Source organism: Dreissena polymorpha, chromosome 2, assembly GCF_020536995.1.
Source record: "Dreissena polymorpha isolate Duluth1 chromosome 2, UMN_Dpol_1.0, whole genome shotgun sequence".
NCBI lineage: Eukaryota > Metazoa > Mollusca > Bivalvia > Myida > Dreissenidae > Dreissena > Dreissena polymorpha.
Window position 1 is genome coordinate 102,629,527 of NC_068356.1, and position 20,000 is coordinate 102,649,526.

At 35.9% G+C, this 20,000-nt stretch overlaps 3 protein-coding genes and 1 long non-coding RNA gene across 8 annotated transcripts in view; 3 read left to right on the forward strand and 1 right to left on the reverse strand.

Annotated features, from left to right (window-relative positions):
• LOC127868310 (uncharacterized) overlaps positions 1-20,000 on the forward strand; it is a 525,576-nt gene that overhangs the window by 417,106 nt on the left and 88,470 nt on the right. The gene's annotated exons all lie outside the window — the stretch shown is intronic.
• The window catches only part of LOC127868308 (uncharacterized), a 501,779-nt gene that overhangs the window by 398,194 nt on the left and 83,585 nt on the right, over positions 1-20,000 (forward strand). The window lies entirely within an intron of this gene.
• Positions 3,340-7,235, reverse strand: LOC127868316 (uncharacterized). The gene is made up of 3 exons (XR_008044074.1): positions 7,154-7,235; positions 3,718-4,029; positions 3,340-3,599 (listed from the first exon to the last, which is right to left on the reverse strand). It is a non-coding gene; the product is annotated as an uncharacterized LOC127868316 (long non-coding RNA).
• Positions 16,052-19,285, forward strand: LOC127868313 (tripartite motif-containing protein 5-like). Its single transcript, XM_052409963.1, has 2 exons — positions 16,052-17,190; positions 18,497-19,285. The coding sequence occupies exons 1-2, from the start codon at positions 16,287-16,289 to the stop codon at positions 18,880-18,882; spliced, it is 1,290 nt and encodes a 429-aa protein (XP_052265923.1). The 5' UTR covers positions 16,052-16,286; the 3' UTR covers positions 18,883-19,285.

Here is a 20,000-nt window from a genome sequence, read left to right on the forward strand (position 1 = left end):
GAGAGCGAGAGAGAGAGAGAGAGACGAGAGAGAGGAAGAGAGAGAGACGAGAGAGAGAGATGAGATATCTATATGATAGTAGCTAGATAGATAGATAGATATTCTATCTATATAGATAGATAGATAATATATATATATAATATATATATATATATATTATATATATATATATATCTATGAGGAGAGAGAGAGAGAGAGAGGAGAGGAGAGGAGAGAGAGGAGAGAGGATGAGAGAGAGAGGAAGAGAGATAGATATTAGAGAACATTTACCAGGTTGGTTAAAATCCTCTGCTTAAGGAACTTGCCCACTAATATTGGTTTATATTAAGGCAGGAATATCTCACCGGTCCAGGGTTTAAGTTCCACGTCATTTGAAAGAATAAGAAGAAGCTGTGAGAAGTGTCTACATCTCGTTGGGGGCGTCTTGTCAGTGTCTCGTTGGAAAAGAAGAGTGGGATGGCACGTTGACCTGATCTTCATTTGCGGCCGTTGTCATCTTGTTGGAGGCGTCTCTTCAGTGTCTCGGTGGCAATGGCTGTGTTAGATTGGCATGTTGATTTCATATTCCTATAATAGAATAACCCTTCCTTTAATACAATACTTACTAGACAAACAAGACTATTGCCAAGCAATGTATGTCCCCTACAGGCTCCACCATTATCAGATTTTTTTTATTTTTTTTTCATTGTATATATTTGTTGCCATAGCAACCAGAAATTTTGACGTATGAACAAAATGAAATGACGTACATAATGTCCATATTGCCATATATCCATGTTTCAAGTTTCATGAAAAAATATGAAGAACTTTTAAAGTTATCGCAGGATCCAGAAAAAGTGACAGACTCACAGAATGACGGACACACATAGCGCAAACCATAAGTCCCTGCAAGTTTAACTGTCAGGGGAGAAAAAGTATTATATTTTTTCATTCAAAATCATAGAGTATATTAACATAACATAAAGCTATACAACAATATGTGTTCCATTTAAAAACCTGATTGTAAAGTGTGTCAGGCGTATCAACTTTCCACGATGAATGCTTCCTTATAAAATGGTCGAGCAGGGCATCTTCAGATGAACAGCACACCCTTCAGTTTGTGCAATTGTAGCAAGGGACCTAAAAAAATACCACTCAGTCTGAGGATTCTAAAATTGCATCTAAGTAATATTTATGAAAAACTCATGGAAATTGAAACAAAACAAAAACATGTACAACAATTGGTTCATACTTTAGAACATCTTTACATTATAATGAATTCAATACAGGCCCAGGACTGGTCCTGAAAAGCTTGCAAATGGAAGCTTAACAGGTTATTGGTGATAATCAATTATACCTGAATTCTAAGAATACCAGCTATTTAGACTAATTTTATAAGGTCCTTTGTGTTGTCATTAAAGCTTGGTTTTACTGTATTTGTAGAACATCTAAATGACCATACATGAAAGGATGAATGTGTGTTTTAAAGGATCTTCTTGAACAAGTTTTGATTATCTGACAAGAAAGAATACTTTTTGTCATTGATTTACCTGTTTGTTCTTCTTTTTCGTCATGGTTGGTTTCTCCCTTTTAACCTCACCAGTCTTGACTTCCATCTTCTTGTGTTTCTGAAAAGTTATTATGCTATCGGTCCATATTACCAGTACAAATGCTACAAATTACTACCAGTTATATAATTTGAAAAGCACATACCTTTGGAGATGATTTGAAATAATGTGAATACATCCCTTTCATAAAATTCATTCTTTTTAATGAAAACATAAAATTTGTTTATAGCATTGTGCCATGCTATCAGATCAATTGGCATGCTACAAATATAGTGTCATATAAACAGGGCAATCATTGTCTTTCATGCTTGAACCAATAACTATATTATGATACATAAAAATAGGACACAGATGAAACAAACAAACATTCTGCTGATTGATATTAAAATCAAAGTAATGAAAATACCTATGAAAGAAATATTTATGTAACTTGTCAAGATGGAAAGTGTTAAAAAGTATGGAGCTTATTGTCATAAAATTAGTACCAAGCATAAGCCATTCAACTTGTATGCAGGCAGGAAAACAGCCACAACTTCAGTAATGTCAAGGTAAACAAATCAACTGCAGCATGACCTTTTATGCATGACGAAAAAACAGGATCATTAATGCAGTGTCTGTGTCAGGTTTGAATACTTGCCGGTTCAGGAGGCGTTATAGAGCGCTATCAGTTTAATGATTATTCCCCGAATATCTTCAGGTGTGCCAGCGGGGTGTCCTGGAACAGCTTGATCGTTTTCACTACATGCTCACTCTCAGTGAAGTGGCGCTCCAGGTTTGCGTCCGTCAGGATGGCCGCACTCTCCTCTACCCTCCGAACAACCTCGCGACGGCTCATATCTAGGCGGGTTGAGGTCAGGCAGCCTGTGAGGAGATCGGCCTGAAAAAATAAAGCTAAACAAGCAAATTTGTTGAATTGATATCCCCCGCAAATATGCTTCTGGACACAAAAGTGTTATATTTGACATTCAAAGCTTTTTTTCAAAATACAAAGGGCCACAACTCTGTTATTAACAAATAGTGTACAATGCCATTTGGCGTGCATCATCCTCTTATCCATATATAAACTCATACCAAGTTTCAATGAAATCGGCCAAAGCACTTCCAAGATATGGCTCTGGACACAAAAGTGCTGGACGGACGGAAAGACGGACAGAAGAACGGACAGAAAGACGGAAAACGCCAAAACATTATCCCTCCGCCTATGGCGTTGGATAATAAGTAGATGTCCAAGAAGAATGAATAATTTACATAAATCAAATCCTATGTTTACGCTTACATTGTTCAATGCGCGGGCGTCCGCTAGACCATTCCCTCGCACCACTTCAGGAAGTTCTTGATTGTCGTTAGTGCAGACCGCACCGTCTTCAGCTGGTGAGTGGTGTTTAGGAACTGTCGTGGACCTCCATATGGCCCTTCCACAACAGCATGTCACTCAACACCGCTCCTTCCAAGTAGCCAGATAGGGCCAGGAACCGGTTGATCTTCATGTTGACCCCTTGTGTTTTCGCCTCGTTTGCCAACCCACCTGGCCTGCTCCGCAGGTACATGTAGTCTACATATGAGTCAACGATTGAAACTGCAACAAGTATTATTGGATGATATTCTATGCTAGATGATGAAATTGCATATAATTTAACTAACAACCAGTAATTCCAAAGTATTATAAATAAATATCATTTATCTTAAATTTTAATGTACTTATGTATATTTCCTCAGGCTGTTTAATATTTATACATGTTGCAATAATAATGACTATCAATTGAAATGTATATAATAAAAAAAATATGGGAAAACAGGGCTTAATGCACCAAGTACTGATTCTACCCCGTAAACGGACTCGAGACTTTACACTATTTAAGCAATGCATATTGTTACTTGCAGCTTCTCCATCTATGCATCACCCTTGCATTGGGTTCCAGGCTCAGGCAGTATTTCCGCGTTAGGGACGAAGTCCTCTTCCTCCTCCTCTTCATCCTCCACCTTCTCATCCTCCTATGCCGAGTCATCATGAGTGGCGAGTCTGCTGGTCACCTTTCCTGAAGTTTTTGTGACCTGTAAATGACGTTTAAATGTAAAAGTTTCAAATCGTTTGGTACGGTTTTGTATTAGACATTGATAGAAATATGAGAAATTAAATACAAAAAACACATGAACACAATTTAACACTTACCTTCCGGAAACGGCCCTCTTGTGTAAACGAAATGGAATGTCCCAGCCTCCATTTTGTGCTCCTGTTCTAGATGACGCAGCCGGTCAATCACCGACCGGTCGCACAGCCAGCAAGAGTAGTAATTCCTCGGCTTTGTCTTCTTCACTTTCCGCCCGGTCTTAGCACGTGCCTCTGACATCAACGGTTTCATGGGGTCTGCCATCAGCGCTTGTACCCAGCGAACGTGGTTTGTTACCCGGAGTTACATAGTCATCTTGCCCTTTCCCACGCAAATGGGGCATTGCCTTGGGATAGGCTTTGCGTTTGTGGTGTCTGAAATATTAGTTTGAAATGTGTACGAAGCAGGTGGCTATCAATATATATAATTTATTAAGAGATGATGAGATAACGGACCCAGTTAATTGATTGAAATAATGATTATGTGATTGAAGCAGTTATGATAGGGTAAAATACCAAGGAATGTGTACAGATATTGTAATGGTGTTAAAAATGAATATTTTATTGCAATATTTGCACATGCTTTGTTTTATTATACAAAGTGATCACTTTTAACCTTAAGTTTATTCTCATGAAAAAACATACCATTAAATACCTATACTGATTACTTTATCTATTTGAGTGACATTAAGAGTGACCATGTACATGTATATATCTATCTATACTGTCTAACTCCTCTTGCAGATATTATTGACAGACAGGTAAATATAATATTATATACCGTCTTATAACGATTCAAGACTTGGCCAAAATAAGGCCCCATTCCCCCCCAAAAAAGTATTCATTTTTCCCCAGATAAAAATTCACCCGACACTCAAGCAAATTGATTGCCCTAGACCCAGAATTTTCAAGTTCAAAATGTTTAAAACTAAATAGAATTGTTATGTATTTAATTTGGCGGTAATAAAAACTAATCAAGTGATTAGAAAAACAGATTAAATTGTTTCTCATGTTTGGTTTAAAGGGATCTTTACACCGTTTGGTAAATTGACAAAATTGAAAAAAGTTGTTTCAGATTCGCAAATTTTCGTTTTAGTTATGAGATTTGTGAGGAAACAGTATTACTGAACATTTACCATAGTCCAATATAGCCATTATAAGTATCTTGTAACGATTTGAAAACCTGAAAAATTATAAAGCGTTGCAACGCGAAACGATTGAATAATTTGGAGAGTTCTGTTGTTGTCGTTTAAATTTACGAAACTACAATTTTGCTTATATAAGGTATAAATTACTTATTCTGTGAATACTCGGCGGAATAGCCGAGAGGGCTAATGCGTTTTTACTACAGACTAACCCCAGGACTCCGGGGGTCACTGGTTCGAGCCCTGGTACCGGCTACTTTTTTTCCTTGTTTTAATTTTATTCTTGATTTTTTAATGGAGCTTTTAAGATCCTATGTTAACATTTATCAATATAAAGCATTTAATGACGAACTTCAAAATATGCAAAAAACTGTGAAAAGGCCCCTTTAAAGTCCTTTTTTTTTTAATGATGCCCTATTTCCCCCAACTCAGGATGCAGGTACAGTTTGTAAAGGTATTCCGAATCATAAGGCATTCTGAATCAACATTTTCATCAAAAACAATGATTCTTCATTCTTTACAGGCTGGGGGATTAAATTTTTAGAAACAACAATAACCTTTCGAATTGCATACCAAACGTTAGATTTTTTAAATGAAAATGTTGATTATTGATTCAGAATGCCTAATGATTTGGAATACCTTGACAAACTGTACCGTTACCCCAAACCCTGAGGTAGCCGTGGCGTAAAGGATATGGTGTCCGCCTAGCGACCAGGAGGTCACGGGTTCGATCCCCACTGTGGAAGCGTTCTTTAGATCTTCCCCATAGACACTAAGTACTGGTTCTAGGCACAGGAAACAAAATTGACAGCTTTTTCAAAAAAGCCCTATGCAATCAAACTTAAATATACAGGTTTTAACTAAACCAGAGGGTGATCTCTGCATGATGCATGTATGCAATTGTGTATGGTTCCCAGTATTAACTATGGGGAAGAACTCACGGTTATTTTTGGTCCGATTTTATAGCCGAAATTCGGCTATGTTCCCAATCCCAAAAAGTATACTTTTTTCCCAAAATGTGGCAAAAAATTCCCAATTGCCAAAAAAGAAAAAAAATTATATATTTTTTTTTTTTTAGAAATAAGTCTTATGTGTATTTTATCTCAATTTTAATTCAATTACATGTAACAAAGTATAATATGATTTTTTTTCTTTTAATTTGAATGATTATAAAGATTTAAATCAAATTTAGTATTTCCCTAATCAGTGGACTTTTCGTGTGGCAAAAAAGGCTAATGAATTTATTTTCCCAATTTCATGAAAATGCCGATAAAATTCCCAATTCCAAAGCCATGGGCTATCTTCCCTAAAAGTGGGGAAAAAAACCTGGAACTATTGCTGACAAAATATTTCACTTCAAGAATATGTTTGCGTATCAGATATCCAATATGTACAAGACACAACCAATACATTTGTGTTACTGTTATGAATAATACGATTTAAAAAAAAACGTTTTTTTTCTCCGTTTATTACTTTCACTGAATCAAAGGGTTAACAGAACCCAAGGCGAACATGATATAGGGCGAACACAAGGCTACGGGCCGAAACCCATTAATAAAAATATATGCAATGACAACATAAGAATGGGTCAATATACAATAGATACCGTCTAATTATTTTGACACAAACTACATTTTACCAACCACACAAAATGGCGGCGAAATCTACTTTCACTTTAACCATTTACTGCGCCCGCCACTGAGCATGCGCATACATGGTTTTACATGCTATTTTTAGTTGGGGGACAGAGGACCATCGTACATATGCAACTATCAACCTCATGAACCTCCATGCATGTAAAGCGTGCGTGTTGCAACAGACCTGGGGACCGTTTCTTAAAACTACGTTCAAAAATCATGCATAAGTGCAAAACGTTCAGTTAGCGTTAGCGTTTCTATAAGTTTCGTAAAGTTACGTTTACGGTATTTTTGCACGTAAAGTTGCGTGTGCTCAAAGGCTCATGTAACTCAGTTATTTAGCGTAAATATGGCGGCGTATGCACCGATATTTTGGAGAACCGAACGTAGACAACTAAATCTACGAGCGCAACATCATTTTAGTTAATTTAAACCTTTATCTATATTAAGATCTTGGTAGGGCATGGGAAGATACTGTAACGGAAATCCTGCGTTGATTGTGCAGGATCTATTGTTAGTTGCAATGATCCAACTCCCAGCTATTGACCCTCCGGGTCATGGGAGCTGCAACTGGTTTCACGATTTACCATAGCACTTTTACCCCCTGGATTCCGGTTGCTGATTTATTGGTAAAATTAGCAACATAAACTATTTTCTGGCATGAATTAACACAACTAGATCGTCAATATATCTATAATGCAAATTAAGATAACTTACATGATATGGTGTGCTCGCAGACGAAAGATTTTAATCAAAGTTTCAAACACCTCAACCGTAAATGTCAACTTGTTTGCATATGGAACAGATTTTATTAACCAAAAGAAAAATTAAAGGAACGCACGCGGTGTGTTTACAACAACATGTACCAATAAACGGTTTACCTATGCTTTTCTCTGAACATGCAATTTATGTTTTTAAGAAAGGTTATTTTCAAATATTAAATATTTGTTTTAAATGGACAGAAATTTTATATATAATTTGTTCAAATTTTAATCAATACTTATGTGAATTGTATATGAATAACGGTCAGACAACAGACATCAGGAAGAAACAAAAGGAACGATGACCATTAGATCTGCCGTAAGGGAATTATAATACAACATCTACAGCAGCAACATGTATTAGGCCTAGCTCTAAAGCATACAATTGCTTTTAGCCATATACAAAATAGAAAATAACAAAAGTGTAATGCATGGATTATAAGAATTATGATTTCCCCAGGCGATTTTAGCCAAGCGGGCTAAAATGCGTGCACTTGAAATTCTCACAAGCGCTTGCTGTCTGCATTCGGCCAATGTTCAATCAAAACATGCACGCTCTTATCAGCGGTTTGTGCATAAGGGGCTTAGATAACACGTATGAACGATTTACGGGTCGTTCATGGGGATCAATTGACATGACGCCTTATCGGTGATCGCTCCGCCCACGTAATCACGTGGCTGAGCGGAAAGAAAACCTAGACAAGCTAACACCAAAATGGCTTCTTTGCCTATAGACTGCATATAGATTTACGCGATATTCCGTATGATTTTATGGACTTGTTTAACACCATATTACACTTGTAAAGGGGTTGATGCCATTTAGTTATTCTGCAAATGCAAAAAATATACGATTAAAGAGAACATCAGCTATTTATAACGGGTAAATCGGTACATTAAACACGCTCTCAAACGCTTGCGCGCTTACCGAAATCGAACCCGTTATTACGTGTAATGGTGGTATTTGCAAAAAAATAACACTTCACCGGTATTTACCCGTGTTATTAACAAAACTATTACCTAAACATTCCCACCTACCCGTGTATTTGACACGAAATAGAGCTTTATAACTGGGAATTCGGTGAAGTTTTACGCGCTTTCTGACGCCGGGTGGGTACCTCAATCCCACATGTTATTGCGTATAAAAGTGATATTAATTATATTAAACATTGCTTATGGGACATGTATCAATCACTATTATTTAAAGCGCAAAAACAACACAATAAGTTTGGACATTGTCTGATATAAAATTAGCGTTGTACGAAATGGAATACGGTCAGGCTATTATAAATTAATAAGGCTACCAATATCAGACGCTCGCGCAGTTACCGACTTCCCTGAAGTTACCGCATTTATTGGTTAACTAATATCAGTAATAATAACTCTTTTACAATAGCATTTATCGATACGTCTTTATTAAAATAATAACAAAATGGTTTTCACTTGTTTCTGACACACACAGAAACGCGAATTTTAACGGGGATTTCGTACAGTTACACGAATTGGGTACCAAAATTCTCAATTATTTTACATGCACACGTGACATAATACATACTTAATAATGCTTGGTTATTGCTTATATGACATTTCAAGTTTGTGAAATAAATTAATGTTCTATAAAGGGGATCTCGGTAATTCTTGAAGCTTCCACTCGCTCTTGTCAAGACCGCGTTGCCGCGTTGGAAATGGTATAAATTCAATTCATCTAACTTATCTTTCTGGATACCAAATGTCAGAGTTGCATTAACCTTTTTTACACCGTTTTTGCCATATTTCATTTCCGTTTTTTAATCCGAACAAAATAAACAAAACTCGTTTATAAAATGAGATCTAGGCATTCGAGCTCCTAGTGTGGATTAAAAGCGTTTATTGGTGACACCACACGAGTGCAAATGTGTAGATACCGTTAATAAAATACTATATCACATGTCACCTTCAAATAACATGTATGATGTAAATTAAGTGCATTACTATCAGAGTAATAAAACACAGCATGAATTAGGCTTCATGCTGGGTTTTATTTCTCTTTAAGTAATGCAGATGAACCTCGCTTCTGACCTAGTAACTGATAAAACTATTTTTTTTAAAGTGAAATATTATGTGATAATCAGATCGATAACATAAACTATTTAAATCTGCTAGTATATCCGATAAAAATATATTATAATTGTCTTTGACAGTGTTGACGTTGAGTTGTTCGTGGTGACGACCGCATGTATTTATACATCTCTTATACTTCTCAAGATCTCTTTTCGGCTTTGGAAACGATATAAATTAAATGTCACCAGCTAATCTTTCAGGATATCGATTGTCCGAGTTACATAATCCCCATCGACATCGTTTAACCATTTTTAATCGTTTTTTTTAAGAGGAAAACAAAAGAAACTCGTTGGGATAAAAGTGAACCTAAACATGTAGCTTGTCTAGAAAATGGCGGACAGGTCGTTGCTAACGAGTGCGCCCGATAAATCGATCGCTGATTGGTGGATCAATTCTAGTGGGCGGAGCGATCATAGATAAGGCGTCATGTCAATTGACATGTCGCCTTATCTATGATCGCTCCGCCCACTTAATCACGTGGCTCAGCGGGTAGCAAACCTAGACAAGCTAACACAAAAATGGCTTCATTGCCTATATACTGCATGTAGAATAACGCGATATTCCAGATTATTTTTATGGACTTTTTGACACCATATGACACTTGTATAAGAGGTTTGTGTCATTTAGTTATTCTGCAAATGCAAAAATATACGTTTATAGAGGACATCAGCTAATTATAACGGGTTTTTCGGTACATGAATAACGCTCTCAAACGCTTGCGCGCTGACCGAAATCGAACCTGTTATTACGTGTGATGTTGGTATTAGCAATAAATTAACACTTCTTCAACGGCATTTACCCATGTTATTTACGAAACATTTCCACTCGTGTATTTGACACGAAATAGCGCTTTAAACTGGGATTTCGGTGAAGTTTTACACGCTTTCTGACACCGAGTGTACCAAAATCCCACATATTATTACGCATAAAAGTGATATTAATAATAGTAAACATTGCTTATGGGACATTTATCAATCACTATAATTGAAAGTGCAATAAGTTTGGTCATTGTCATATATAAAGTAGCGCTGTATGAAGGGGAATTCAGTAAAGCTACCTGTATCAGACGCTGTCGCAGGTACCGACTTCTCCAAAGTTCGGCATTTATTGGTTATATCAGTAATAATAAATCTTATTATGTGGCATTTATCGATTCGATTCTATTAAGGTAGCGCACCTCTAATGATTTCCCGCGATTTATTTTACGATCATTGCCGATCTTAAATGATCGGTTATTTCCGAGAGATGCATTTTATTATAGATATATAGTTTCTTTCATATTTACGAAATTCGCTATATACCTGCAACACATTTTTCTTTTTTCTTTGTGCATGACAGAATACAATCTAATAAACGACCAGTAGTTGGAAGGAAGATTTTTGCTTTATGTTTATTTTGGTTGTTATTTAATATTATAATATATGACTTGAATGAAATGAACTGAGGAAAAATACATAAATATTAAAATAAATGTTGTGATTTGGTAACTCCAAAGTAGAGTGGATTTTGATTTATAACATTTAGAAAGTATATAAAGATTTCGACACCAACCGCCTGCCGCAGTGCCTGACCAAATTCCTGGGGAAATGCCAGTATATATATATATATATATATATATATATATATATATATATATATATATTATTCGCTTGTTATTTTTGTCTGTTTATCATAACATTTTAATCAGTGACAATAATCAAATGAAAAATCTCTCCAAAACACAGGCACATCCGCATTTTGCACAGCACCTCGAACAACACTGACAAAGATCACACTCACATACAGAACAATTCTTTAAAACGCAACATTTCCTACGCATAACACACTTTCACCCATTTCTTTAGTCAACAAAGTCTTTAATACAGACAGCCTCAAGCACTCAATACTCTTAAACGTCTCTCTCAGTCCACTGTCTTCCACTAACGAACGACCATACGGATAGACAACTGCAAGGGACGGGTTCTATATGCTTTTATTTTAATATGTATTTCAATATTTACACACATTATCAAAGCTTTACAATATGTACACTAGGAGACATACATCTATGCACTTTTATTTTAATATTTAATATATTATCACACACAGTATCAAGCTTTACAATATGTACATAAGCAGACATACATCTATATACGTTTATGCTAATATTTATTTCATTCCGTTAATTAATTAAATACTAAATTGTACAGAATGAAAAAATAAAATATTTATTAAGTATTTCATACTACAGCCTTATATCTAGGCATGTAAGAACACCCGACACTACATCCAGTTTTTTTCCGGATTTTCAGTTCAATTAGTATACAGCGCAATAACTGTTTCTACAATGCCGTATCTAAAAGCACGGACTCTACCACTTATCCGATCGCAGCGAGAATTATAGTTTGTATTGTCTAATAAGTTACTTTCTGCTGGTTAAAAGTTGTTTAAAATAGAATTAAAATTGAATTTTCTTTCGGCTATTTTTAGCATATGTCACCGCTCTGAGGCTGCACATCACGTTAGTTGCAAAAAAATGTAAACATTTCTTCCAATTATGAAACGGGTTTATCTTTCATAATTCTTGACAACGTTGTACCTAAGCTGTTTTACTATCAGTTTTTATGCAAGAGTAACTGAAATCCGGTAAAAATTAGAACAGTTGATCTACATAATAATTGGATTTGTCACCTTTATAGAGCCTTTAAGTTATCTGAATATTAATAATGGCTAATTTAAAAGTAGGTTTGAAAAGTTTTCACTGTTGAAGTAAATTTACTGAAAACATGTATTGAAATGTACCAAATATGTCATTTTATACAAAAACTGTCAAAACACTATGACTTATACCAATGAGATTTGTTTTTGGTAAGTTACAGTTGTAAGATGCTCAAAGTTGTATTTTTAGCGAGGCTGTTTTCGGAGAGAGGAAACCCGAGCTATTGTCATAGCCAGCTAGTTGTCCAACGTCCGCCCGTCCGCTGTAGGCAATGTGCTAAAACCTTAACATTTGGCTCTAAAATCAAAGTGCTTCCACCTTCAACTTTGAAACTTCATATGTAGATGCACTTTGATGAGCTCTAAACACCACACCCATTTTGGGTCACTAGGTTATATTGACATTGACCATGTCACTGTGACCTCTACAAAAATATAAAATTCTGACAAGCTTTCACAGCCCAGCGTGGCACCAGATATGCGGTGCACTTGTTTATTATCAGATTTCATCGGAAATCAATCATATTAATATCATATTGATGGCATCAACATTCAAAATCTTTAATTTTATTATTATAAATGCAGTTGCCATGAAGAAGTGTCAAATTTTAACTAAGGTCATTGTTAATCTTTGCTGTCTGAAATATTTAATTACTGATTCTAAGATTATTTTTTAGTTTCCTATAAACCATATGGACACATTAAATGCAGTTTGATTGATATGTTCAAATAAAATTGTTATGTCATAAGAAGTTATTTAGAACTTTTTTTCTTTATAGGTGGTCACACAGATTGACAAATCTATCAACAATCAATTTTTTTCCGATATCTTTGAATAACTCAAGAATGCTTACGCCTAGGATCATGAAACTTCATAGGAACATTGATCATGACTGGCAGATGACCCCTATTGATTTTCAGGTCACTAGATCAAAGGTCAAGGCTACAGTGACTCGAAATAGTAAAATGGTTTCTGGATGATAACTCAAGAATGCTTACATCTAGGATAATGAAACTTCATAGGTACATTGATCATAACTGGCAGATGACCCCGATTAATTTTCAGCTCAAAGGTCAAGGTCACAGTGACTCAAAACAGTCAAATGTTTTCCTGACAATAACTCAAGAGCAAGTGATCATATAACATAATATTTTCACGAGTGAAAAAATATATACTCTAAAATATATACTCTATGATCACGAGTGAATTAAAATCGATATTCCATCGAATCCAGCACATTTTTCTTTTTTTTTTAATGTTTTTTCACAGTTTATATTCATTGTTAAAGGTTAAACTGAAGAATTTTGCTGGGATAATGGCGTCATTTCGTAAAAAAATGACGTCATTTCACAGTGAATATTATCGATAATTTTCACTGTTAATTTACACTGTTTGAAACAGTGAAATTATCAATTATAATTCACTGATATTTCTCTTTAAACCACCGGAAAGCATAAAATAAATGGATATTTTAGAGAATGGTAAATGTTCGGTATAACAGTTTTCTCGCAAATATCATTACTACGAACAAAGTCTGCATCTCTGAATCATTTGTATCAATTTACCAAAACGTGAAAAAGGGACCTTTGAGGGTGTTACCTTAGAAATAGTGTTGAGAAACTCTCGATTCTTTGTACTCATGAGAATTTTTGGTTAGGTCATGTAATGAATAGCTAGTTTGTTACCTGAAGATGTAATTTCTTGCATTATGAATTTCATCATTAAAAAAATATTCTCTATGAGCTAAAATGCACGAGATCTTCTGATGACTTAATATATGAACCTACGTCATCTAGTAAAATAATTCGCATAAAAAACTACCACAAATATAGGTACTTAATGCATGCTAGGTCATATTGGAGATTGGGAGTTCCCGCGATACCAAGCAAAGGTCGTTTTGTTTGCTGGATATTTGGTTTTCGACATGAAGGAAATATCGATGCATGGACACAAACCAAGCTATTTATTGGGAACGCGTAAAAATATGGCGTGAATCGCGGAAGAACTCATCGCTCCAAACTTAATGTATTGGTCTTCCATCATGGATCGGTTTACTGTACGAATGTTTGTTGTAGAGAAGTTGTTGTCCACCCGCAGTACTTCCTCTGGTATGGTATAGAGGTTTTTGCTCTAGATGCGGGATGCTTGAAATATAGATAGACACATGAGATCGGTTGCTAAATAAAAGTAAATTTGGATAATTTGACTTACTTTTTACTACTGAAAGTCTACAGTTGTTGGTATTTTTATTTCGGAATAGTTGCTCGTAATATTTGGACGTTTTGAGAGTACATTACCTTCGTACGTAATTCACACGGTAAAACCGATCATGTGCATGTGAATTTTATGCAAACGAAGATATTCATTGAGGGTTTGTTATATTCATAAGCTGTTTATTTATTAATTTATTCAATAAAAGATTATAAAGTTGTATAAGTCACTTAATTTCATCTTCTAGCGTAATTTTTCGAAGTCTTGAAATTTCCATGGATGGCATTTTTAAAAGAACGGTATCAAAATCTTGTAGTCAATTACTCCCAATCATCATTCAATTCATGCCGACAAAACGCTCTGCTGACGCTATTGATAATCAACAAGAAATTGTAAATGGTTTGTAATCCAATCTCCCGGAATAAGCGGGAGATTGTCATCGAGGTATTATATTTCCCGAACAAGTTAGAATTTAGAGACTACTTAAAAGATTCGAGTTGGCGATTTTGCATATAATCAAGTAAGACAGCGGTGGTTTATTGTTTTATTTGTGTTATAGACAATCAGTGAGGGTTCATACTTATAACGTAGTACTTCAGCAAGAATTGTCGATGTTTGCACCATTTTTATGTAAAAATATTGGTAGTATTTTTGAAACGTACAAACATTTTATTTAAACTCGAAAGAAGAAACCTGTACAAACACAATTTCCCCATGGCTTTTGGAAATCTTCAAGATTTAAATAGAGACAATGCAGTATTACAGTTCACTTTATTGGGAAATGTGCTGTAACACAACCAGTTGAGCCCTGTATGAAAACGTACGTATCAAAAACTGCTACCGTAACGGTGTAAAATAATCCCAGCGCAATGTAGTTTCCTCTCAAATTGCACATGTTCAAATCCCGAACGCAATACATTTAATGATAGTTATTTTCTTGATATTATAATTATTGAATATAATATTATAATTTAAGATCATAAACATATTAGATTTTCAATTGCAAGTTTCAATTGATGATTGATGAGGAAAGAGGTGGCAACATACCTCTTGATTTCTTGCTCATAATCAGTTCGAGCACAAGTTAAATTGTTAATAATTTCAGATTTGCTGACTTTGGCATCAACTTAACTAGGAGTTGAGGTTTGAGGATTAGACTGATCTCAAGCCCCGGGTTTTAACGTTTTTTAACGGGGAATGATCTTTGGAAGTTTTGACATCACAATAGTCCATAAGGTGACAGCGAATCATGAGCATGTGCCTTATACGTAAAAGAACGTATACATGTAAGGCTTGGTTATGGTCAGGTATTTTTAGTAGCTGTTCTTTACCAATTAATTCAGTGACTGATTATTTCAATCAATTGATTTTATCTTCTAACGTATTCATTGATATAATTTTAATTGTATAATAGTGGAGGTCTTGGAGCATCGATGGCTGTAATTTTGGAAGAACAATGACTAAATTTGGAAGTACAGTACTCGCAAACTTCCTTTATGTAAAGCTATGGACCGTCATCGTCACTGTAATGATATAAACGACATCTGGTCTGGTTCAGTTAAATGCAATGAGTGGGGCTCTTTTTAGGACGTTCTAATCCCGTTTACGTGTATTTGACAGTACTGCAGCCTAAATATCATAGCGGATAGCTAGATTAATGTCCCAAAATTCAACGATCAATACTTAACCCACATAAGTTACCGATGGCCGATATATCACGAACGAGAACACGCTCTACTGACGCTATTGACACTCCAAAAGATATGGTTTAACCGAATGTAATCGAATCTCCCCGATAGAATTCCGGCGGTTGTCGACGAAGTTTCATGTTTCCCTAACGACGTTAAACGAAACAGATATTTACTTGGGCGTAGACGGAACTAGGACAGTAATATTGTAAAAGTGTTTTATTTGGATTTCAGTTGGTATTCATATATATATAATTTGGCATAGTAAAACAGAAAGAAAATATATTTGTCGATAATTTCTTTTTTTTTATGTAAAAGATATTGAAAGTATATATAAAACGTACAAACATTGGTTTTCAAATCGAAAGTAGAAACCAGTTTAACACAACTTCAAAATGGCTACTAGAAGACTTCAGGATTCAAACAGAGACAATGCAGGCGACTTTATTGGAGAATGTGCTGTGACACAATCATGTGAGCCATGTATGAAAACCAACATTTCAAAAACTGCTACGGTTTTCTGTAAGGACTGCGATGAGTTCCTGTGTGATGCTTGCAAAAATCCACACATCGTCTACAAACCAGGAAAGCATGACATTGCAATTATTCAGGACAGAAAATCAGTACGAGTAGTGGTGGACATGGAAGGAATGGATATGTGCCCGGAGCATGGAAAGGACAAAAAGAAAATTGAGTTTTATTGTAAAGACCACTCCAAGTTTTGTTGTATTGAATGCAGGGTCAAACACAAGAAATGCGATAGCGTAGAAAAGTTAGCCGATGCAACTGCTGACAAATGGTCAGAGCTTCATGCTTTGAAACAGGCACTGCTTACATTGGAATCCGGGGCTGACGCTATTATAGCCGAGTGTAAGCATTCAGAGACAGGTTTTAATGAGTCCATTGCAAAGATATCTTCAGAAGTCGATAAAATGAGAGATCGTATAATACAACTATTCGACCAGGCAAAGCAAAAGTTATTAACTGAGGCTAAAGACTTTAAAACTGCAGAAATCAAACGCATCGGAAATAAGCGTGACACTTCGTCCAAAGTTAAAGAAGAAATAAATAAAGTAGTGCCAATGTGTTGTGCCGTTTTAGAACGCGGAACACCTACCCAACAGTACATTTGTTCGAAGATGATTAAAGAAAAACTACTCAAAATGGAATCAAAAATCAATGAACAAAAACAGATTAAAATTGCATCAACGGTGAAAGTGTCATTTCTAAAAGAGCTGACTTCATTGCTTGAGATGGGAAAGAATTTTGTAAAACTGAATTCTGAAGGCGACAAGACAGGTATTGTGTTAGTTGTTTGTTTTGCATTTGATATGTATGCCAATGTAAACTAGAGAACGCCTACCGTGGCTGCTGCAATAAACCTCTGTTATGTTGACAGTATCTAAATATTAATAAAACAAAATGGCAACCAATCCGTCGCTTTTGAACTATTTAACATCAAACATTTAGAAAAAAGAATATATATATTACAATGCAACTGTTTTCTCTGATAGTAAATTATTAGCCAATATTGAAACTCTGATAGTAAATTATTAGGCAATATTGAAACTCGCTACATGCTGTCTATTGGATGCAGAATCTTGAATAACAATTACCGTAATAACTTTAAGTTTTCGGACACTTCAGAAAAATTTGTATCCGAAAATTGAGATACCGACAATATTAAAAAATAGAGTTGTCCGAAAATTTAGAGACACAAAAATACGTGTGTTCTAAAGTTTAGGTATACTTTTAAAATATTACATTGACGATCGGATACGGGTATGCGATGTGCATCACTTGTTTAAACGAATGATAACACGTGCTTCTAAAATACCACAATGTATAGTTTACATTACTTATATGTAAGTTTCACTTACAGCTGATGAGCGAAACTAGTGTCTATTACCGTTATACATCTACCCAAAAACGCAAATGTTATGGCCCATTGCCCTAAGACATTCGTCTGCCAGCTTTTATGATCAACCCCAGTCCCATATAAGCACGGATGGACACTGATCGACTCTGATCCGTCCGGATGAAGATCCGGGACGTACACTGTGCTCTTTAGCATTTTTGAGCTTCGACGGTCTTCCAAAGACCACCAATCCAGTTACACCACGGCATCAACACGGACCAACACGGACAAACCCCGCAGCAACAATGAATCAACACGGTACCAACACGGATAATTCCGGATAGTCCGGATAAACACGGCATCTTCACTGACCATCCCGGACCTACAGGTATCGCATCATACACATGACGGATGATATTGGGAATGGTGTTGTATGGGACCATGTCCCCTGATGCTAGGGAACGCAATGCTATTGCCAACTAAATGGCAGCTGTCAGAGGCGTCATGCAGATTGAAATCTTTGGCAGGATTATTTGTCCAATGCGTATCAGAATCTCTTGGTATTTCTGGTAGTCCATGCGCAGGAAATTAAAGAATCCCTGGTGTCTTTTTTCTTCAGTTCGTCTATCAGCCGTGCGTATTGACCTAGGTCTTGTCTTCTGGCGAGTCATTTTATGAGCCAGTCATTCTCTGTCGTAGCTTCGCTTTAGCAATCATGATACTGTTTTCAACCTGAGTTTTTTGTAGTTGAAGCTGGCATCTCAGCAGCATCAGCTTGTCCTCGGTCGTCATCTCATCGTCTATTTGGCATCGTCGGTAGCACAGCAGGAAGTGAAGTGAATTTCAAATTGCCCATATTTAAATTAACATCCGCCTGCCTTCGTCAGTGTTATGCCGTGTTTTTACCTTGTTTCACCGTGAAGGTCCTTGTTAGCACCCTTTCTATCCGGCGTCGTCCGTGTATCTGCCGCGTTGCCACCATATATATCCATGTTTGCAACCTCTTCCTCCTATGTCATGTTTGCACCCTCTTCCTCCTTAGTGGCTCCGTGCTGATCCGTGATGGTTGCGATAAAATCAAACTGTACCGGCGTCATCTTCCCGGTTTGTCACGGGTCAAACGGCAGGTTTGAACTTCCCATAACTTCCGTGTTAGCCTCCCGTATCCCCAAGGACAATACCGAACGTTCCTGGATCTACAAGGATCGACAATTAGCTACACGGCGGCTACATGGTTACATCAGATTGAGATCAGCCATGGACATCGCGACCTCAATCGTATAAAACACGTCTTGATTTGACGATTACACTCTAGATAATCGTGTCAGAGAGATATCCAATGTTGACTCGTTCCATATTCTCAAAATGGAACATGTGTAAACGTATCGTAACGTGTCGCATCCAATATCGCAATATAGCTGAAACTAGGGTTTGAAAACGCATCACAATTTAAGTAAGCCTAAAATATTATCAAAAGTAGGGAGGCAAAAGGTTACTAAATCAATAATCGCTTAATATATTATTTTAACAGGTTTATTCTACGGTTAACTTAACAACTTAAGAAAGTGTAAGTATACTTTCAAACATGTCATATTGCAGGATCATGTACTCCCTTAAAAATGAAAATACTTTTCGATCTCTTAGGTTTATGGCATAAGCGGCCATATCATGTTGTAGATATAAATGTATTAATAATAACGCATTATGTTAGCGTAATTACTCTCATTTTTCGGAAACTTCGGATATATTTATATTTTTCGTGTCGAAAATTTAGATACAGAAAATATTCACAAATATCAGGCGTTCGAAAATTTAGAGACTAAAATTAAATGTCCGCTATTTTATAATTATATTAAAATTAAAGCAATAAATCAATACACACTAGTGTTTCTACTTAAAAAACCCCAGCTTACTCTGGCCAGAAATGATACAGAACAAAAAAGTAAAAACATTGAACATACTGCTTCATTAGTAGTAGATATCATTTAAAATGCTGTTTGACGAAGCGATTGTTTTCTACCGGTATACGTTGTTATTTACCAAATTACGCAAATGTTATCGTCCATTGCCTTCAGGCATGCGTCTCCCAGGTTTATGACCTTAATCGAAAAAAAAACATGATCAAAGTGTCATAAGATAAGCGAATACAATGTCGAAATCTGGTAAAATATCCCTGTAAAATGTACTGTTCGAAAATTTAGAGTCATACATGATAGACGAAAATGCGCATGTCCGAAAATTAATCATGTTG

What these genes read in the sequence shown, in the direction of transcription:
- LOC127868313 (XM_052409963.1), top strand. Translation starts at nt 16,287, where the DNA reads ATGGCTACTAGAAGACTTCAGGATTCAAACAGAGACAATGCAGGCGAC. An exon ending in TTCTGAAGGCGACAAGACAG is followed by an intron (nt 17,191 to 18,496) that starts GTATTGTGTTAG and finishes AGTTTTTTGTAG; the next exon opens with TTGAAGCTGGCATCTCAGCA.